At 35.4% G+C, this 23,601-nt stretch overlaps 1 protein-coding gene and 1 long non-coding RNA gene across 51 annotated transcripts in view; one reads left to right on the top strand and one right to left on the bottom strand.

Moving 5' to 3' along the window:
* tmod (tropomodulin) overlaps positions 1 to 23,601 on the bottom strand; it is a 254,205-nt gene that overhangs the window by 195,695 nt on the left and 34,909 nt on the right. For 4 of the 50 annotated variants that reach the window (XR_015291097.1, XR_015291096.1, XM_012492288.3 and 1 more), the window contains exon 1: positions 514 to 695. The exons of 27 other annotated variants lie outside the window; for them this stretch is intronic. Coding sequence is in view for 4 of the 23 variants with exons in the window: in XM_031919321.2 (XP_031775181.1) it covers positions 10,260 to 10,436 (177 nt within the window). In the remaining 19 variants the exon portion in view is untranslated. Of the gene's footprint in view, positions 1 to 125; positions 421 to 513; positions 895 to 10,259; positions 10,495 to 23,601 lie in introns of those variants that run through there. 19 more of the 50 variants (XR_015291104.1, XR_015291103.1, XR_015291102.1 and 16 more) reach the window with 10 other exon arrangements.
* LOC116415125 (uncharacterized) lies at positions 2,210 to 3,294 on the top strand. The gene is made up of 2 exons (XR_015291118.1): positions 2,210 to 2,391; positions 2,597 to 3,294. It is a non-coding gene; the product is annotated as an uncharacterized LOC116415125 (long non-coding RNA).

Raw genomic sequence — 23,601 nt, 5'->3', positions numbered from 1 at the left:
ACACTATGTATTATTTATAAGACACTATTTTTTTAAATATGAAGAATCATTTCGATTCTTTTTGAATTGTTAAATATTTGTTAAATATTTTTATTAACGATTAGTTTCACTTTCTTTAAATTTACATAAATAGATACGCGTGAAGTTCACTGGACGATTAAAACAAACGAATGACAAAAACAGCCTTGAATGGACTATTACAAAGCCGAACAAGAAACAATGAATAATGTATATTTTTTCGTATCTAATATCAGCGATGAGGTATTTCGTCACGTAATACGTTCATCACTACGCTCAAGAGTACACGCAAGCAATGTTCCTGATCGAATGATCAGCAAATCGACAAGTTGCATTTAAATTCGGCAAATGTCCAATGCGGCTGATGCCCTTTGCCCCAGATAATTTGAGATCGATTTTCATTGACAACTCATTTGCCAAATCGACAACCCACGCTAAACAGAGGTTCGCGACTGTTTTCGAAAATATTAACATGTAAACGAGAATGAAACTTACTATTGACAAATCTTCTATAATAATCGGCTGTGCCGATGACAATCCTTCAATGCAAAATTAGGTGAATCGTTCGCAATCAAATACCTCACCCACTTCTCACGCAAGACGCACACTTCACTGACCAGTTCACCGATTGCGGCTGATTGCGGCAGCGCCCTTTGACGCTTATACCATATTTGAATAAAGAACGAGTGGAATGATTCAAATTATCTTTCGCAATTATTAATTTAGATTTTTATATGCTTGTTCGATACAAGATGATTTTTAAAATATAAGAAATATTTATTTAACGTTAATAATTATTTATAATAATAAAAAAGTTTTCATTCAATTATCAATTTAAACCGTTTGACATAAACGTAGTACAGTGTTAGTTTGAATGAAGTATATAAAATGCTAACCCATGGAGAAAGTTTCTGCGCGTCTAGCGTCGCGCAGGTATTGACGTTAATGTAGCAGCGATGGCGGTTGTTTCAAAACATATCCATATACGTACAAGATTCCCAAGTTGTGAAAAGTTAAGCAAACATTTACCATTTTTGGTTTTATATGAATTTATTCAATACTGTGTTTTAAATTACAAACAATTCTTTAAGAAAAAAAAACCACTTTGTGCTAAAATAATAAAATTGATAGTATACATGTTACTTTACAATAACCTCATTCACCGTCAAGAAATTATTCGTTCTGACAAGATTATTACCCGCATCAACGTGATACTATAATTTCAAGTTCCGTGATTCAATAAATTGGTTATCCAATGAAAATCATCCGCCTGTTAAGGTGTTAAATAATCGACAATAACGATCCGATTATGACACAATATAACAGGAACAGTTTTCGACCGGAACACGCCCAACATCGTAATCGAAAAAAATTTCACGACACACGTGGACCCTCCACCGGTATGTAACATCGGGTTAATTAACGCGATAAATCAATTCTACTCAAGGTCGTGCAAAGACCGGTAATCGGCGTAGACGGTTAAGAGTGGGGAAATTCTGTATGCAAGGTGGGAGCGTGTTGCGCAGGCTCGAGATTCTCGGTCGGAAAAGACAGAGCGGCCATCTCTGTCGTTCCTCGGTCGTGCAGTTTTGATTAGAGAGCGTCTATCGCGCGTCGTAGCGCTCGTAGCGGCGACAGCCTCAAAAATAGCTGAGGCCTCCTCGCAGGCTGGCACACTCCCAACGGTCTATACTTGGACATCCCTGCGCCATGATTATTTATAGTGAGCGCGAGCGCGGCCACTGGCCTTCCCGCGAACTAACTAACCGCCTCCAAAGACGATCCGTCGCCCGTGACCTAGGCCCGCATTAATAACGATTACACTCCTGCGCTCAGGAATACGACAACTTAACCTCTCGCTCTTCTACAATGAATCCTCGTTTCGCTTTATCTTTTTATTTATACGACTTATAAGTGGTTAAATAATGGTTAAATAGATAAATAACAATTCATGTTAAATGAATGATCAAGATTGTAAATGTTATAGATGTCGCTTTAAAAGTAAGTCGTATTGTTTAGTTACATTCTAGTTTTCTTTGATAAATTTTTAAAAAAGTATCATTGTGTGAATATAAAATACAAAATACATATAAAATTAAATTGTATTAAAAAAAGAAGAAATATATTATAAATATATTTGTTAAAATTTTTAACAATAACAACAATTCTGTGTAATTATGTTGTTGCATAGAAATCGTAACCTAACCAAATTTATTGTTTATTCATCATCGTTTTCGCTCCATCGCTACTTCTCTATTTTCTCATACGCAATCCTCGACTTATGCAATTTTCGAAGAGGATGCAACCGGTATCAAATTATTACCACACTCTTTCCCTGGATATGACGCAATCGGGAACATCCCATTGAACAAGGTACACTCTTCTCTTTCAATGCAAATATTATTCGTCATTTCACCGTTGAATAACCGCGAAGATAATACAAACAAGACGATCAATTAAAATCTCAGCTATATCGATCAGATCTAGAATGAAACTTTCAGTGTTCCAAATCCGTTGATGTGCTCTCACTGCCAGCGAGAAATCTGTCCGCTAATTAATTTGTACGACTTCCTGGCAGGTTTATTTCTGTGTAACCGAACGAAAACCACTCCGGCTTACTTTCACGGCCACGAAAAAAGGCGAATCATTTTCCATCCGCACGGATCATAATTTTGCGCCGCATAACGGACTCGTGTTGGAGAAAGAATCTTCGTGTGAAAGCTTCTCGAAAAAAAGGAAGAAGAAGAAGAAGGGAGAGTGAAAATAAAGAAGAAACAAAACGCAACATGGGATCGATCCTCGAGAATACAGGAAAAATTTCTATAATATCAATTTCACGCGCGAAATTTGGATGCCCACGAATGTCACTGTTTCTAATAATAACAGAAACAAAGCGAGCCTCTTGATGTTCGTCCAGAAAGCTATAATATATCGCATCGATCCTCGCGAACGTTTCATTCGATGCGGAGGAAATTGTTCGTGTCTCGTCCGTTTGGAAAACTTGGATCGTTTGGATCAGAGAGAGGAAAGTATACGTGAACTAGTTTCTAAGAAATATACGCGTTTACGAATTACTTGTCCGAGAAAACACTATAAACTTAGGGTGAAATCTTTTAAACTGTAAATTTTTAACGATTCGATAACATTGATTATGGTAATGTTGGAATGATATCGGTGAGAACAAACCTTACATATATAAATCTTTGATATAATAATTGGAGCAGCTTTTCTTAAAAAAGAATAGGAGAAATTAATAAAAGTCTTGTTACAGAGCAACATAAATTTTAGGAAAATGTGCTAATAGATTAGGCATGATGTAAGACAGGAAGTTTGTATCAACTTCTCGTTTAAATCAATCGTGAATTGGCAGGAAGAGTCGATATTTTTAAATGGAGGTATTAATAGTAGATAATTATGTTGATCATCGACTTATTTTCATCTCGTTTACACCTAATTATAAAAGCAAATCGATTTTCTTCATATTCTTTTAAATATAATTCCTTTTTTTTTTTTTTTTTTTTTTTTTACTTGTTTCAGATAGTCTACTTATATACAATCATTTTTCTCAGACACAATATAAATTTCCTATTGTTCTTGCTCTCATTTCTTCCCTCCTATTTTCTCAACTCGATAAGAATAAAAATGTCGAAGTCAAATCGAAAAAGCTTTTATCAAAAATAAAAATTATCGCTCAATCATTCAAACCATTAGAAGTTCTCGAATCTCAAATCAGCCTTTACCCTATCATCCCAAAACTCGTTGGCTATAAACGTACCCGGAACCCATGCCAACTTTGCATCGCGACACGATGCATTTGTTTCACCCCAACTGCGGCTGTCATCGGTTTCAAAACTTCCGCTCGCATTCTGCGAGTTGAAGTTTTTTCGCCAAAGTCCCGAAATTGGGTCGATTTCGGTATCGGTAATGATCGCGAAACAAGCGTCACAATCGAAACGATCCATCCTGCTTGTTGGCAACCCGTGCTAATGGCTCGTGCCCGCAATTAGGGGCTCGTGTTTCCTCAAAAGACCGCGTAACGAGTCTACAAAGCTGGCATTTTCAGCTAGACGGCGCGGGATCCGCGACATCGTGCATAAAGGAGTTCGAAAGAAGCGGCGGTCGGTTTCCAGGAAACGCGTTTAATACACTTTGAACCAGTTACCATCAATTAACGTGACTTTACCGGGAGACGTAAATGACCTACTGTGTTAATTGACGCGGTTTTCAGTTGAATATGGGTATAAAGGTTGCATAAAGTGTACGTTTGTTGAAAGGAAAAGTACTTGCTTTTGTGTACCAGCCTTTGAGCTGGATGTAGTTTTTATTTTCTCTTTGAGTTCTCTGTTTCTTTATTTAAAAGAAGAGTAAAAGATCCATATTAAGTAGAGAAATAAGTAGAAAAAGACAAATGAATAATTTGATAATTAAGATTGACAGTGGGAAAGGATTGTAGAGAAAATTTGTATATGCATTCTATAGATTTTTGCATGAGCATAGTTAATCAAGTTCAATAAAGATCAATATACAATAAATATAAATTTAAATAGTTCTGAAATTGCTGGGCAAACAACAAATTGATTCTTCAAGAATCTTCAGATCAGATATGAATTATACTTATAATTTATAAAAAAATTTTCTACACCTCTCAGTACACCTCAGGAATCTTTCTCAGGAATCAAGACTGTTGTACAATTTCTCAGAAGGACGTTGAGTTTTTATTAAAGTTTATCTCAAGGAAATCATAGTTATTAAGTCAATAAAATGACTCCATTAGATTTCTTTTTCATAAGAGAGAATCTCGTGAGAGGATCTTAAATGATTCAACCATTCATCCATTCTATTATACATATATATATATATATTACAAATTATAAAATGCACCGACTATGAAACGTAATACTTTAAGAGATTAATAATTCGCTCTATGACTTTCAACCTTTTTTGAATACCAAGTTACTGATGCTCAATTAACAAAATTAATTAATATATCATTGAGGTAATTACGAAACTTATATTCTCGACAATTTGGAAATTAATTGAGGAGGTGTTGCAAACACCTGTGTTGGAATATATTTCAAGATGATACTCCACAAAGATCTCGTGTATTACTCGCATGCGTTATTGAGGATCAATGATATCCTTGGGAACGATCACAATTATTCGCCATCCACGCGTAATCGTATTTGCAAGTCAATTTAAAACACATCGAAATAGAACAACAGGTTTATCTAAAAATATACGTAGTTTGCGATATAGCTATGTAAATATTAGATAAATATCAGATAATGTTATAGATTATGAAAAATTATGCGATGATTATTTTTATAATTTTTTAAAGTGTAATTCTTGAAATGTACGCTATATTCTTAAAGATAAAATTGTCCGATTTGAAGAATGCCTACAGTTTAAAAGACAATTTATCAATCCATATCGATTATAAAATATTGACTTGAGAAAATTGATAATAAATTGATAAATAAATATTTCGCGGAATTATTTGTTATAGAAAAGCTATCTCTTTCTTTTTAATCTTCTTGAATACTTTTTACTCGTAGTAAAAAATCATATAATAACCGCTGGTTTTATTTCACAATTTCTCAATAAGAAAATACTGTCATCATAGATTTGTTGTCTTCCTCTCCTCCTCGATTAAAATTAGAGTAATTTAACCACGATATACATTATTCCGTTATTCTCCAGGGAATCGTCTGAGATTTTTCGCGACACGCAATCATAGTTTCTCCGTGTGTTGCGTAGCACGCGACCGGATCGACTTAGATTTCTATGCATTCTAGAAACTCGAATTCTTTCGTGTCTTTCTCCATAGCAGAGCGATTCTCAGCTGTAGCAAAGATTTAAGATTAAGATTGAATCGATCGATAGAGAGTGGCAACGCGTTCGATCCCCTCAGCGAAAAGTTGACTGAAGGAGGAAACGTGGAGACCAAGTGACCGAATACAGAAAAGGAATTTCTCGACTCTTCCTGTTGACACCATTTTTTAATTTCTTTTCTAATTTCTCTGCACGCAGTCATTTTTAATTTACTTTCCAAAATCCGTCCGGAAATGAAAAGCTACTCTCGATCCAAATGCGCGTCTAACTTCGATCGTCGTTCAATTCAATTTTAATTTTCCAAATATACCTAATTTGTTTTAATTTGTTTGCCGAAGAAAGAAAAAAAAATCAATCTCTGATCTCGTATCTCTCGCCAATTCCAATTTCAATTTTTCAGATATCTGTCGGCAAATCAATTTCAAAATCAATCTAACGAAAAAAAAAAATTCTCGATCCAAACTCGTCTCTAATTTCAAAGCGCCATCGGCCATTTCAGAATTGCTGTTATGCAACCAACAAGGGTGATAGATTCGATCGGACAACACCGTTGTGCTACCTGTTGTTTCGCGAGATAGATAACGGCTAAACTTGTTGTTGCCCGGTTGAAAATAGCTCATCCTGCAACAGGAACCGTTGTTGCATCCGACACGGTTGCGTGGATTTTAACGACCGTTACTTTGCAAACGAAGCTCGAAGATCGCTACAAGCGTTCGAGATTTTTTTCGAAAGAAGGATACACGATCATCGCGTATCATTTCCTTTTCCTCCTCTTTTTTTTTTTTTTTTTTCCTTCTTCGAGCCATCTTCTAATTGGTTTAACTTTGAAAAAGTTAATTGGCTCGTTATTGCAGCCTCGTGGCCAATTAATTATAACGTTTCACCGAGGAGGAATATGCTTGTGCTCGAGGGTGAAAAGTGGCGTTTTAGAATATATCGTTCTTTCTTCTTCCTCTATTTTTTTTTTTTTTTTTTTTTTTTTTTTTGGATATTTGAACGATAATGAACGAATCAGTCGAAGAAATTTGTGTACGATTTAAGATATAGCTTTATGTTGAAAAAATAGGGGATGGGTTATATAGTTTGGATTTTCTCGAATTTTATATATCAAAAGATTTTAAATATTCTATAAAGATATTTAATTGTAATTAAGAAAAAAGGAAAATTAGATTATTCTTTCGTGTGAAATATATATTTCTAATCAGATTCTTTGAGTCTTATTTTTCAGAAAAGAAATTTCAATAAAAGTTTAAATATATTCTCAAAATTAATAGAATTGATTAATGAATGGGAATTTGGGATATTTCTCAGACTAAAAGATTAAAAATAGTATTTCTGACGGGATTAATGACAGGATTAAGTGCAATTAATATAACTTTTGGAAACAAGAATCGATTTCCGGTCAAAAGGATCCTGATTGGCGAGGGGCCAACAATTCCGACTTCAACACATTTGGCCTGTATGCAAAGGTCGTAATCGTGAAAGTTATATTTCTTTCGAGATCTGGGCCATCGTGTCGAGTTTTCAATCTCACCAGCAATTCAAAAAAAAAAAAAAAAAAAGAGAGAAAACTAAAAATTCTAAATGTTTTTTTCTCTTTTTTTCAAACGACGCGATGATGATCGCGCGAAAAAAGTTGGAACTTTAAATATTCTTCGAAATGACATTTAGATTTTCTAAAATTATTTCTTAAATTAAGTTTCTTCATTCCGTTGATCCATACTTTTAATGATTTTTTAAAAGTAAATAAAATCGAATCGAAGGATCCAATTGGTGGAAAATACAATAAAATAATTTTCATTTCTAAGAAAATATAATTAAATAATATATTGCCTCTCGGCGAAAGAAATAGAAAGGAATTTTCCAATGATATAATTGGTTTTACTGTTAATTCTCATTAAGTCATACGTTCTCCTTGGTCACGTCTATTAACGTGTTTTATGGGCGGAAGTGTGTCGCCTTAAATACTTAAATCGAAAGTTGGAACGATTAGTCGCAAGAAAAATACTCGTGAAAAAGTTTTCCTTCTTTGGACGAAGTAACTTTGGATTATTATCGATTTAAGATATTTAACGTATTTTATGTTCGAATTTTTTTACGACCTAGCAAAAATTGTTTAATTGCTGTAATATTAATATTTATTTTTAAAAAAGATATTGAACAATTTTGAGAATGGCATAAAAATTAAACGATATATCATAATATTGAGCTTATTGAATCTTATGTCTTTTTATCACTAATATTAATAGATTAACCTGCAATAATCTTCCATAAATATCGAAAAGTAAACAAGTGTTTCAGATAATAATGATGTCAGGCATTTTAAAACCAATAATCTTCTTGTTCAGGAAAAAATTTTTTAAAAATAATCGTGCTATAATACCAATTTATCAAACTAAATTTTTCATCCATTCACAATTCAATTTTTTAACGTTCAGATATCTAACTTTATCTAAAAATCATCCATCTTTCGATCACTCGATAGATAATTTTTCAAATTACAGATAATAGATAATTTACTTCTCCCTCGATATTTTCAATCACAACATTTCCTAATTCCTTCCACGATCTTCGTTCCTTTATTTCCACACCCATCGTAACAAAAGAAGACTCTGTACACGTAAATATATCCCCAATCTATTCATCACCATCACCCACGACCGAGGAGAGTTCATTAGCCAGGACCAAGTCGGTTGTCGTAGGTCAGCGATGCTCGACACGATCTTCCGGCATCACTACGTGACTTACAGCTATAGAGAGTGGAGGGTGTGCACACGTTTTATCGTGGATCATGGATCGCTACACGGTGCGTATCGAGGCGAGCCGTAGAACGCGGAAAATACTCGTTTCGGTTAATAATAACACGCAGTTGACTCGTCCGACTGCGGAAATTAAATAAACGAAATCCTCACCGGTTGGAGAGGCCGCAGCTACAAAGCGTTTCGAGGCATTTGTGCAATACAATTAATCGCGAGGTATTTTGTCTCGTAGATCGCCGCGATAACCGCGAAAGCGGATGGAGTTGATCGAGCATTGCATTGTTAATTAATCAGAGCTTCGAGGTTTTTTTTTTTTTTACAGGTGTTGAGGGTAATTATTGAAAATAGAATAGAAAATTATTGTATTTTTAGGGGGGAGATTGAAGAGAGATGTTTTTTCTTTCTTTTCCTTTTTTTTTTTTTTTTTCATTTTTGAAACATTTGTGAGATGAATTTTATTGTAACGTTCGGTATAAAGGAATAAAAGTTGATCGACCGAATATTTATGAATATATAAATTGTTCCGAAGAAATAGAGAAGAATGATTCTGAGAGTATTTAATAGCGAAGAGAGAAAAGAATGAAGAGAAAAGATATTCCTTGATTGTTATCTTTCCAATTTACATAAACATTTGCGAAACTTATTTAGGCGGTAAAGAGTCAAAAAATAAACGAATCGCGTATTTTTATTTTTAACACGAAAGCTTAGTCATTTTTTCGCATTATGATAATTATTTGGGTAAAAAATATTCAGTGAATATTTAACAACGATGACATCAGAATTCTTTTTTTTTTTCTTTCTAATCTATACGTAGTAATTTATGAAACATTTTTTTTTTTTTTTATAATATCCTACAATATTTACTTATAACGAATACTTATAAATATTTATTGGACGATGAAAAATTTTGAAAATATAAATATAAATCTAAAAGAAATATATTATACTCGAGTATTGAATAGCGATATATAACGTAATTACGAATATAATGGGGAGCCAAATCCTCATTGTATGAAATCTGTTGTTTAAATATTGGGCTAATCGAATATCTTTATCGCTCGTGCATTCTATTAAGATCTCTACAATATCACGGTTTATTTGCTTTAATTAACGCTTTCCTATTATTAACACGAATAATAGATATTCTATTACTACGGGAATATCGCGAATGATTAAAATTTCAACGCGTACACATGATGAATTTTGTGAATTGATATTCCGATCTATATGTACATCGCAATACAAATGAATATTCCGATAATGGAATAAACGAGTATATTTCGAAATAAAATAATATCGATCTCCGATGATATTTGAAAAAAAATAGCATTTTCGATCCCACCTTTTCAATCATTCCTCTATCCTTTTAATTATTAATTTTAATTTATTAATAACAACGAGTTTATATATTATATTTCCCATCCAAAGAATATTCTTCAAGAATATTCTTTTCTTTCTTCCTCCCTATTTATCTCGTCAAAATTAATAAATGAAAACATATCTTCTTCCTTACTTCTCTGATACGTTATACGTAACATCAATGATCATAAAATAGATACGACTTTACAAACAAATAAAATCTCCTCCCTATTTATCCTAATCTTCTTCGATGCATAATAAATACACGACATAAACTCAGAGAGTACTCACATCGGCCGTATGAAAATCCCAAAGACAAACAGGTATCTGTATCAACACCGAGTCGAGTCGGATTAGAGGAAGAGACACGGGAGTGGCACGCGAGCCAAGACGAGGCCTCTGGAGCTGGAGCGCTACTAAACAACTGACTTTTATGCTGGAAGCTCGATGAGAGGACGGCCAGAGCATCGAGTAGTAGTGGTATTGTGTGCGACACGTTCGCTAGGGAAGTGTATGAACCGGCAACGAATTCGTTCAAAACGACTTTCACTGCTCGACTATCCGTCGACACGGCCAACTTTGCTTTTCTTGCCTTGGCCACCGTTTTCACTCGGAAAAACGCAACCTGGCAATCGTTCGCCGCAATTAAGAGCATCCGCCATTGAGACCAGCTTAACCCGTTTTCGCGGCAATTTGCATTTAACCGCTGCGCCAATTGTCATGAACGTAGACCACACGGCCACGTGCATGCTAATTTTCATTTCGTTGTAAATCTATTAATGCGCGGATGACTTTTGGAGGGTTGCTTTGAAAGGTTTTTTTTTTCTTTTTTTTTTTTTTTTTTTTTGAGTCGATTTGCTTTGAACGCGTTGGAAGGATTTTTAAGTTGGTTTAAAGGAGGATGAATGCGGGTTTTTTTGACGTTGGCTCGTGTTTGTAAGACGGATGCATGGAGAGGAATTGTACAAGGGTGGTTTTATTTTTGTCTGGTTTGTGAAATAAATTAAAAAAAAATTTCTTTGCTCTCGAAAGGGAACGATATTTCGATTGTATAAACATATAAGAATGTTATCATTCAACGTGAGATTTTTTTCTTTATATGATAATAACATGACGATGAGTTGTTATGTGTAATAATTATTCAATCCGTCCAGTTACATTTTGAATAAAACTTATATTTATTTATTTCTGACATGAAATGTGAGCATAAAATGGATAGTTAAATAATCTTAATGGATTGTTGACGTAAACCACCAGCAGCTATTAGTCTTATCTAATGAGCTTTCACTTTAGAAACAAAAACGAACTTGTTCTAAAATATATTCTATACGTGCACGACATAAATTTATAATTTTTCCTTTTTTTTTTTAACGAAATAAATCTTTGTCAAAGGATGATCAAGAAATTAATCGATCGACCGAATGAGATAAAGACATCAAAGATATTTTAATTAATCGGAGAAACAATATTCTCAAAAACGCTTAGTTTTCTTCGGCATCTCGAATCTTCGATTTATTTCTCATTAAAAAAGAAAAAAAAATACCGAAACAATCAACTTCACAGCCCATAAAACACCGCATAAAAAACAAACGAATAACGAGCAAGTTAATCGGGCAATCCAATGCGTGTCGAACACCGCAAATCCCTGCCATCAATCAAAAGTGACGCAAGAAGACGTGTCAATCTAAAGAATGTTGCCTCCATGCAAACGAGAGAAAATACTCTCTCTATCGACTTTCAGAGATTGCAAGATTTCGCTTGAATTATTTCTATATCCCTAACTGCAAGTATGTAGATGCGATGAGATCACTTCACCTCGAGTCTTCGAGATGATATCACTCGGATCCAGGCAGGCGGGTGTGAACGATTTGTTTACAAGCTTGAAATAATATTATTATTATTATTCTCGTTGCGTTTCGCTATTTCTTCGACGACAACGTTTGGCCATTTTAAGCTCCAAAAAGATAGAAATAAAAATGGAATATTTCGAATAATTCGACGAGATTGTCGCTTGTCGTTGTTGTTGTTGTTTCAAAATGCAGATTTCCCTGTGATGCTTTCGATGACTCGTTGTTCATTATACGGGTCGCTTATTAGCATAGAAATTATGTTTTAATGCGGAGGAGGAAAAACGGAGGATGGATACATCCCTTTTTGAAAGAGTTTTGAATAAAATTCTGTTTCGTATATTTTTATAAATAGATTGATAGCCGATGCTCTTTGATGGGAAATTTAAAAGGATTGGAAAGGATTGTGGAATTGTATACGCGAGAGGACGAATAGAAATATTCAAGAGACGTTTTCAAACGGATTTTTATTTTTGCGAGTTTAATTGAGAAATTACTATCTTCTGCGATTTATGTTTCTAAAGCTTGACGCTTGATTCGTGAATAATGTGGAATGCGAGAAACGTGGAAACGATGCATCATTTACCTATCCTATAATATTTATAAACGACGTTATTAACGTTTGGGAAGAGTGCATTAACTCAATAAATCTATTATTAGTGTAGTAATCGCGTAACACCGAACGAAATTAAACGTTTGAAGGATGGCCAAATGAAAACGCCACAAAGTGTAATGACAAATAGGTGTCTTCGATTCGTTTGGTACAAACAACAGGAAATGCATCAATTCTCGTTACCTTACACCTGAACCAATTTGATACAAAGATTTAAAAGAAAAGAGGAAATTGAGTTATCAATTTAATTTATACAATTTTCACTATAAAGCTAATATAAATTCGACAAAGAAGAAAAGAAAGGCAAAGAAGAATCGATTTATCTCGTAAATTTTATCAAATTTTATTCGCGAATAGTGAAAAAAAAAAAAAAAAATTGAAAGTTTCAAGACATTTCTCCATCGACGTCAAATGCAAATTCTTCTCTCTGCAGGAGGAAAGTGGAAAGTGGTCGGAACGATAAACAATTTGCAATTGCAAACGTGAGAATCGGGTTGGCAAGGCCGATTCCAAATAAACGAAAGAGATGCAAATGAAAGAAGGGCATTGTACGAGGTGAATTTTCAAGAAGCTTCGTTTTTTCTCTTTGCTCCACGTGAAAAATCGTGGAACGCATACCCGTTGAATCGAACAGTGTTTCTTTCACGCACTAAAATTATTTTCAACGAGATTTCTTTTTTATTTTCGATATCGATCGTTTCCACCCACGATTGGTTACTTGTTGACGATAAATTATATATACATAGCCTGAAATGTCATTTTAAATGCCATTCGTTCAGTTTATTCGCGTCACGATGATGATAACAAATTTCGCAAGAAAAGTCGCAAGGTTGCGTGAAGGGCTTTATTGAAATTGCACAGGAATGCAAGAGTACGTTGCACAGTGTGCTTAGATAATATTTTCTTTCGTGTAAATATATGTTTGTTGAACATATAATTCAATAAAATAAGAAGAAACGAAGGAATCGAATTGAATTGATAGATTATTAAATTAAATTTAAAGATAATAATTCAATTTATTTATAAATAGGAATTATCTTCTTCGATAGTTTCTTTCGAGTTATAATTTATTCCATTATTGATTATAACGCGATAAAAATACTTTCAGAAAATAATTTCTATTCTTGAATGAAGTTTGTTGATTAAGATTCGATAAAGGAAGAGTTAAAAATAGAGGAGACAAGAAGCGTATGAAGTGCAAAATTAACTCAGTGGATTTATTTATATTCACTGTTAACGTTCATTGTATAACTTCAATGATACCTTTTAATAGCATAATCGATAATGGAATTATCGATATATATATTATTATGTGTGTGTGTGTGTTTTTTTTTAAATATTTATATAATATTTGAAGATTATATACAAATTTATTAAACGTGATTAAAAATTGAACTGTATTTCATTAGTATTATTATCGGAAGCATGGGCGAAATTTAAAATTAATTAACCGAATAAATGTATGTATGTATTTATTCGTGAAATTTATTCATCGAATGAATTTCATCATTCTTAATACGCTTATCGATATGCGGAAAATCACGCTCCATTGAAATTCAATTGTCATTCACTTCATTTTGAATAAAGAAAATATAAGTTTTCCATTTTTATTATTATCCAAAGAAGAGATTCAATGGATGAAACTTTGTTGATAAAACATTAACGATATCGACAATATCGACAGAATAATTACAGACTGATCGTTTTATTAAGAGAAAGAAAAAAATAGAAGGAAAAATTCTACGAAAAAACAAACACATTTTCATTCAAAACAACGAAATACTTACAATATCTACTTTATCATTACCACATATATACAATAACGCGTCTTTATTTAATTATCATCAACAATACGATATTTCATTTCCCAAAAAAAAAAAAAAAAAAAAACAAACAAACAAACAAACATTGAAAACCTTCTCACTTCCATCACTTTTTAACAACCCCGAACAAAACATTTATTGCTTTTATTCCCATTCCTTTATCAACATGCAACATTTATTATCAAGCCATTTTCCATGCATCTGTGACGTTGTTAAGAATAATATCCTTGTTTTTCTTTCCACAAAAAAGGAAAAAAGGGAGGGGAAAAAAGGAAATAGCACCGTTTCCCATTCACGGCGCTCTTTTTTTTTTTTTTTTTCTTTTTACACGAAACACCAGCCCGGCTCCAGAATGCCGGTTAATTAATTGCACGTGGCAATGCAAACAACAATACGTCGTAACGAAACCGGAGGGAAAAGTACACGCGAGCGACCTTTTCACGAGTTAGTTTCCCACGCGTGGGTGGCAAACTGGTCCGGTGATCGTGATCACAGGCCGAGCAGAAGCTTGTGTGCCTGTTCAACGATGAAATTTATCGGAACCAACGAGCCTCGATTCGATTCGAACGATTTAAATGATCGGGTATCGTTTAATCGATCGAACGAGCCGGAGTTTGATAAAAAATTTCCGCGCTTTATTTTCTTTCTTCTTCGTTTTTTTTTCCTGTTTTCCTTCCTTTTTTTATTTTTAAATTTTCAGAGAAGCTTTGAAGTTGCGTTGCAAAAAGAAAAATTGATTGGGATGAATTTTTTTTTTTTTTTGAAATTTTAATTATTATTAAAACTCTAGAATAATAGAAGAGCGACGACTTCAATACTCAAAACAGTGTAGTTGTGAAAGACAGGAAGTAAGTACTTTTCCCTTTATTTCTCGACAATCGAGATTTTCGTTTACTCTTACGAAAGAAAGTGAGTTTAGAACAAATATTCTAAATTGCTTCGAAAAAGATAAACTTTAAAATACAACGAGTTTTATTATCAAACTACTTGAGAACATATTAAAATCAGACCAATTTAGAAACAACGTATTATATCCGTCTCACCCAAAAATCAAAAACTTATTTCCTTCCAATCGGACTCACTCTCAAAAAACTTCGATACGTGACGAACGATCACGAGAGTCTAATTGTCGCTCGGCCCTCTGCCACGATATTAGACACCTTGGCCAATGCGTTCTCAGGGTCTATTAATTTCGTCCACAAGGAAAGAGCGAGAGAGAGGGAAGGAAGCGTGTAGACGCATAACGAATGAGATGGGTCGCGAGATGGATTTCGGCGGCGGAATACGGAGCAAGGCTTTTCGCGTTCGATACGTGGTTCAATGCTAAGCTGAAATGTGAAAATACTGCGACACAGGCGTGCCATTAACCCAAAAATTCGATCTCTATCCGTGGACGTGCGGCGGATAAACGAGCGGCGGACGTCGAGTCGAAGGTGCAGCTTTCCATCACCCGAGTCCTTTCGTCTCGATTGAAATATGATACGATGCGTTATGGGATCGGAGAAAGAGAAATTTACAACCTGCCTCCCCGCGTGTTTAATCATTCTTTCCAACGAAATTGCAAGAATGATGATTAGAATAAAAATTGGAATTGGATATTTCGGTTTGTCTTCAACAACGAAGCAAAATCCACGTATATTAAAATTTATCATAGTTTTGAAATTACTATTGCGTGATTATTGTCATCAAAGTGCGATTGTTAATCATCAACAATTGAATCCCGCATTCTTCTCGAATAATATACACGCTGATTATATTACGATTGGATCGATATGCCGTAACAATTAAGGTTTTATAAGATGAGTATTTAATACTACGTAATAATATCTCTCATTCAATAGTTAATAGAACGAAATATCGGGAAACGTGGAATAATTGAATCGAATTGGGAAACGGATTCCATTCGCGCGGGAATCCGCGAATTCCACGCATTTTTCGTTTCTGCAAACTTCAATTAGATATTTACACGAATACGTTTCTTTCCCGCCCCCTCTTATAACCATTTTTTCTTTTCAAATTTCGCCCGGAAACATTCGTATAAAACGAAATTTTAATCGTTAAAATTATTTTAAAACGTTATCGTGTGAAACTAAATAGAAGGATCGATCATTAATAAAAGCACGATTACGAAATCGAACGAGCCTCGAATCGACCAAAAAGAAACTGTTTTCGATCCACGGAAAAGAAAGAAGAAGAAGAAGAAGAAGAAGAAAATACCGCGGCTACAGAAATTATATCTGCGCCACGTCGTCGTCCCCGAAAGGGAACACGAGCCCGCAAGGCAAAAGAAAAATGACTCGACCTCGGTTAGCCCACGGCCAAAACACGACAAAGAATCGCACACGAAACCCTCCTCTCTCTCCCCCCCCCCCCTCCGTGTTCTCGCGTGGCTGGCTCTTGGCTGGCAAAGCTTGGAAACACTTGGAACGACGCGCCGTGAATTTTATTATTTTCTTTCTCTCCCCTCCCCCTCCCCTTTTCATCGTGGATTCGAATTGATCGCGTGGCGAACGATACCTGGAAGCGGTTCGTCGTGCGGGCCGCGATAATGGAAGCAAACTTCCGCCGCGTGAATAAGTGGAGGGGAAAGTGGGAGGGAAAGAAGGAAATTTCCATTGTAGTCAAAGGCCAATCGAAAGTTTTATCCGTTACCGTCGGTGAATGGGAGAGACGATTCGATCGATCGATCGATCGTGCGTGCGTTGTTCTTGGATGGGTTTCTCGAAAGGAGGGGAAGCAATGGATATCGATGAATATTTATCGAGGCTGTCGTTTAAATATCGTGGGATGGTTTGTAAGTTGGAAAAAAAAATGAAATGGCGGAAATTAGAAGGAAGGAAGAAACATTGTTTGAATTTTGTCTCGATATTTTATTATTTGGATTAAGATATATAGGGGGAAAGGGGAATAATTTGAGATCTATTATGTATAAATTGTACAGGCGGAGAAGTTTCGTTTCGATAACGATTAACGATTCTTTAAGAAATATTAAGAATAATGATCGAAATCGTTCTAAATCGAATTCGAAAAGGGAAACACCACGTTTCTTTCCTTGAAACGTAGAATTTTACAATCACGAATCGCGTTATACGATCGTCACGAATGTCGGAGATAAATGTGCGCGTGATGTACACCGAGAATGAGAAATTTATGCAAATGTTTCACCAACTGAATGTCAATGATACAAACCTAATCCACTGCTCCACATAACGTTGTGTATCCATTTACCTTCATTATTCGTGCCCCATTACACGAAATAGCATAAATTATCGTCGATTCATACCCACGATTCACGAATAAATCGATCGACCCAATGCGCCTTCTAAGCTCTTCCAATTACACGAATAGTTTCCATCTCATCTCTTCGTTTCACAAAGATTTCGAAGATTCTTTTAAATTAATTATCGATCCACCATTTCCAAAAATTCATTCACCATCGAATCGTTCAATATTCAAAAAAAAATTTGATAAAGTAAGAAATAAACGTTTCAATTCTTCGAATTCCGTAAAGCGAAGTTCGTAATCGTAAATCGTCGACTCAAAGCGAAAACAAGAGCAATATTTTGTTTGGTCTCGATTTACGTTTACTTTTGGAACGGAATTGATTCGCTTTTCGATCGAGAATCATCGGAATGACGAAAACCCAATTTTGAAAAAAAAGAATATATCGTAAACGATCGCCTTCGAAAGCATCTTCGATAGCAATTTCCGTGATCGATTTGCCGACCAAAGCTCCGCGGCCTGTGATTCGTTGCCCAACGAGCTAAATTTAAATCGGATCGACACCCTGGATTATTTATGTCCAACCCAGATCGACGACAGAACTCTTGCACCCATTGCACTCGCGCCGTTGTTGATTTCTTCCATTCTATTTAAACTTTGAAACCCTCCGCTTCCGGTATCCGAACTTAATGCATCGAGAACATTCGATTTCGAGAATTTTTGGACGCTTATTTTCTTTCTTTCTTTCTTTCTTTCTTTCTTCGTGAAGAATTTAAAAAATACTCTTTATGGAAAAAATATAAATCGAATATTTGATTTTATCGTGTTTTTTAAATTCTACTCTTCTTTTTGGAACGAAAATATGAATAAACATTCGCAGTTTTATTTAATCTTGCGCCCTATCATAAATTCTAAGTCTAAATCTTCGTCAAGGAGCAGAACGATAAATAATAGAGCGAGGTAGATTTTGAGAAACGTGGAAGGAAAATAATGCAAAGATGGTATCAAAGTCTGGTACCATTACTTATACCATTTCCCTGGTCTTTAAAATATCGCCTTTTTCGTTGATATTCACCACGCCACGTGTCATAAATATCCCGCACCATTGCACTCAGTCAATAACAATTAAATTTACGACGTATTTCTGGCCGGTGAGTATTGAAGAAAGAAAGCTTCTCTTTTTCCTCTTCTCTTTAAATAATTCATAGTATAATAAATATACAATTATTGGCCACCAAAGGCCAATTTCAACTTCCTATCAGTCTAAACACTAGTCTATATATATATTAATTTTCCTCTCCTCTCGTTTTTATCAAAATTTCTCTTCGAATCTAAAACTAATTTCTATATCCATTTAATCATGTTAATCACTTCGTATCCATCTTCTCCGTCGAAAGTGCATCGATCTGTGCTGTGAAGTATTTTATTAAAAAGAGGAAGGGAAGATTTCGCTGTGATTCTTTTTTTTTTTTTTTTTTATTCCTTTTTTTAACGCGGTGACATTCGCACGAAGTAGGGAAGTACGAGGTATTCTCATCGTCCAAGGTCGCGCAGAATCTGAAAATATCTCCAGTGAATCGATCGTGGCGAGTCGAAATAGCGCCACTGTTCGCGGGTGTATTTTTACGAACGCGAGTTCGTAAAAAGAGGGATGGGAACAGCGGCTCTTTTGCCGGGATAAAAGATCAAAGACCCGAGAAGAGAAGAGAATCTTCTTCCCTCTGTCGCGGATGTCTCGATGTCCACCACGCTTCGTGAAAATTAATTTCCAAAGATTAATTTCGTTGGAAGGCAAATTTTCTTTTTTCTTTTACAAGAATAAACAAGAAGTCTCTTGTTCTGGAAATAATTGGAGACGATCTAAATATTTTTGTTTCTTTCTGGTTCGTTTCTTTATGCGTGTTATCGAAATATGGAATTGTTTGCAATTTTAAGAATTGAAAATACATTCTCACCAAATAAAGAAATAAAATGGAAAATTCTTTATTTATATCCCTAAATTGATATCTTAGCTAAAATAGAGCTAATATAATAATTAGCTGAGGACATATCATGTTTATTAAAAAGTCTTTCTTAAATAAAAAACTTTTCCTCCGCCAAGAACAATTTAATAAAACAAAGAAAAGAATCATTTTTGACGAAGCAAAAAATTTCCCCAAAGAATTCGCATCGTCTCGACACGACTTCCGAGTCATTGGCACTCGATCAATGGCGAACAATGCGAAAGAAGCAAGGAGTACATCGAGAGTGCACAGAGGCTGTGAAACATTCCCTGTGAGCAAATAAACGGTGCAACTCCTCTCTCTTCTCAAACGCACGAAGATCAAAGCTTCTTGCACACCGTCGAGATAGAAAGAATTATAACAACCTTAAGAATCATAATCGCCTTTCGGCACTCTCTCGTTAACGAATAATTTCTCTCTCTCTCTCTTTCTCATCGAGGAAGAAAACGAAAGGATCCTCTCCTCGAAAGCAGCACCTCTTTAACTCGGTATCGTTCTCCAGGGATCGACGAATGTTGCCCGGATAAAAATCCACCCCCGCTCGTATTTTTAACGCTCTCGTTTGCGTTCAACAATCCGGCAGCAGCTGGCTCCGCTTTATTTTTTCATCCGCCTGTAGCGTCAATATTATTATTGGCCATCGAAGAAATTCGCCATCTTACCCCACTCTTACTCCTATTATCGGTCCATCGAAAAATTTGCTCGAGAATCTTCGAATGTACATATCTTCTTCGAGTTGTGAGTATATCTATCGATGAAAATTCGGGTAACTATTTGGTGGAACGCTTTGAGGAGGATCACGTATATATAAAACGTTTCGAATCGAATGGTTTATATCTTCTTCGAGTTGTAAATATATCTATCGATGAAAATTCGGGTAACTGTTTGGTGGAACGCTTTGAGGAGGATCACATATATATAAAACGTTTCGAATCGAATTTATATAAAGTTTAGGGAAAGATTCTACAAGACTTCTTATAAGATTTTTTCATCGATCGATACGTTCGTACGTCGAACACGATTTTAATCGGTACAAAAGCGAGGAGAGCCAAAGAAATCGGTGTCGCATGCCAACGGGTCTAAACCTTGTAACCGGTGTCGAATTAACGAATTATCCATCCGCTGATAATTTGCCACCGTAAAGAGAGATCCGCCCCTCGGCGACAGGTGAATTTCGACGAGGAGGGATGAGAAAGAGGGAGAGGAGACAGTATGCGTGCATGTAAATTCGATTGCGCAACACGGCTTGCCTCTTTCTCTTCATTTCTCCCGTGTTATTTCTGCCCGAGTTTCAGTGCCAGATGTCATGTACTTTGACGTGCCCCGCTCGAGGAACCGCGCGTGCTTCTCTCCCCCGCACTGTTTTTTTTTTTTTTCCTCGACGAGATTCGTTTAAGGCGTGTTTAGAGACGTTTCCGTGCGACGATATTTGCGAAAATATCTGTCTCTTGGATCGTATCCGGGAGAATGGAGTCGATCGAAATCGAGGGTGGAATTCGACGAAAGAAATTGTAGGAAAAACGAGTGGAGGCAAGTTGATAATTTTTTTTTTTTTTTTTTTGCAAAGAAAAATTCTCGGGTTTGATAAATGGAAGATTTTAATTTTTACAGGAAATTTGGTATTTTTAATTCTCACTTAAGAAAGCAATTTGGAGAGGCGTTTTTAGATTTCTGCCCGATGGTTTTGAAGGAAGTCTATTTTCGATTTTACATCCGAGATGTTAAGTTGGAAATGGAGGTTTGGGAATTGAAAATAAGATTCATCTTGATATATTCGTTATATATTGGTATAAATTGTGCTTTATCTTTGCGATTTACAATCGAAAATTTTAAAGACGTTTCTATTTCCTCAAAATTATTTTTATTTTTCAAAATTACCAAAGAATAATCTGACATAAACGGACAAATGAACCGTCTGGTAATAATTCTGCCGTCGTTAAAGACGAGCCATAACAGCATAGAAGATTACTTGTTTCGAGTAACAGCGAAAGGCTTATAACCGTAATACAGTTCCCTGAATCGTAAACACTCGATTCCTCTCCTCACAAAATGCAGTGTAAACGAAAATTAATTCCCCTTATGTGTATTGTAAAATTGTATAATAAATCTTAACTACTCTTGATAAATATAAACTATAAGATATTTAAAACTACTGAAATAATGCAAATTATCTTCCATCTAAACGATAATGGAATAATCGAGCTAGTTAACCGTTCCATTAATTTTTAAAGGATAAAATTACGATATATTCGGGGAAGGGAAAAGATTCGTGCTATTTGCAACGCTGCTCTCTTGAAATATGGTACGCAGGTGATGGAGCTTAAGCCGATCGCAATGAGCATTTAAGATGCTGAAAGTATTTTGTATGCCAAAATATCTCAGAGGGATCAGAGATGAGATGACAAGCGGCATTCGATGTAGTTGTCGATGAAAATTCGCTAACAAATCGAAACAAACTCCTCATCGTTGGAGGGTTCCATCATCATCATTCTTCTTGCGCTCTTGCAAACAAAAGCTTCCTCTTTACTCCCCCTTGCTTATCGTGTGAAATAAATCATTTACATTTAATAGGTTTTTTTTCTCAAATGATAAATTTTAGTTTATTTCGGACAGGTTTAATTATAACTAATTCAACAAAGCAATGGGAATAGCCGAGTCATCTGTATTTTAGTACCAGACCATTATATTCCACTAAAGCATTTACGACATTGCCCAACTATATCTCTTTACTCTCAAGTGTCTTGCTCCTTGGATATTTCATTTGAATTTTACTTTTCGCTACGTGCAACATTTTGAAACGTCTTTTGAACAAAATGAATGAACTTTTCCGTTATTAATTATTTATAGAAAACATTTTTTATAACGATTTACCGAATATCAGATCGATGAATATTCTTGAATATCGTCGTTTTTCTTTTTTATCTTCCACTTTCTACCACGAGAACTCGAAAAACTCGAATGCATCCCGCGTATATCTCATTTTATACCGCGAATAATACATCATAAATCAAAAATAATAGATACGATCTCCTGTCACGTTTGAAAGGGGAAGATTTACATAAATGCAACAGCGAAGCGACATATCCCGATCGATATACAATATCTTGTGCAAAATTTCAATGTCTAGGAGGAGTCTTGTTTGGCGGATCGCCCATCGACAGCCGCCCAAAAAAACATGTGCAAATCTAAAAATTGTTTACTAGATGAAAAAAAAGAATAATCGTTATTTTCTATCTATATACTACTTCCCTGAAACCTGATCACGAAAAACATTCGAAAACTTTATTCGCCTCGCCTCGCAATTAAAATCGAGAAAAATCGATAAATTAACAAAACTCCTTTCTTGATATTCTTGTTTCAGTTCTAAAATCAACCGCATCGCGTGGCGCCAACCTTTCCAAGCATCCTTCGCTCTCCCCCTTAAAACGGGGGCACGAAATAGCCTGCAACTATTCACTTCGTCGCTGTCCCGTAATAGCGTCGTCCACATCGAATAATACAAGCGTGTATTGGCCAGGCCGCGAGATTCCATCGCGGAAGGTGAATGTTAGAGCGCGCGGACGGCCATTTATCTCGTTCAGCCACGCATGCCCGTTTCGTCGAAACCTCGTCGTCCACCGGGCTGACGTAACTATAATAATAACGCACGAGCGTCTTCGAGTTTCTCTAATAAAGGCTTCGAAAGAATTTCGTTCTTGGGACGAAGAAGGTTTCCCAAAAGCGACAGTAGAAAATTCCAGAAGGAAGTCTAAGAATTTGTCGCCCTAAAATCTTGGGCACACCCTTCCCTTAAGTCTCTGCTAACGTTCTCTAAATATTACTCTGGATTTCTGACTCTTCCATTCTCGAATCACGACTATATTTCAAGCCCCTCCCCCCACAATTTTATCCCCGAACCGTAACTTACGAGGAATTCTCCATCCAAGTCTCGAAGCTCGAGCCAGCCATCAATCACAGCGTCCCCTACTCTGTCTTATCTGTTCCAAGGGAATGCGCGGTCCAAAATTGGACCCTTTTTCAAACATCGATCGAAGTTAAAGTAAATTTCGTTTATATAAGAAATCCTATTTATATGTAAAACAACACAGTTCGTTCATTCGATAGTTTGGGCAATAAATTGGAAGT

The sequence above is a fragment of the Apis florea genome, unplaced genomic scaffold, assembly GCF_048593485.1.
Source record: "Apis florea isolate Af1SG1 unplaced genomic scaffold, ASM4859348v1 contig_1615_pilon, whole genome shotgun sequence".
Lineage (NCBI taxonomy): Eukaryota > Metazoa > Arthropoda > Insecta > Hymenoptera > Apidae > Apis > Apis florea.
Note: the sequence above shows the minus strand (reverse complement) of the source record. Positions and strands in the feature narration are given on the sequence as shown.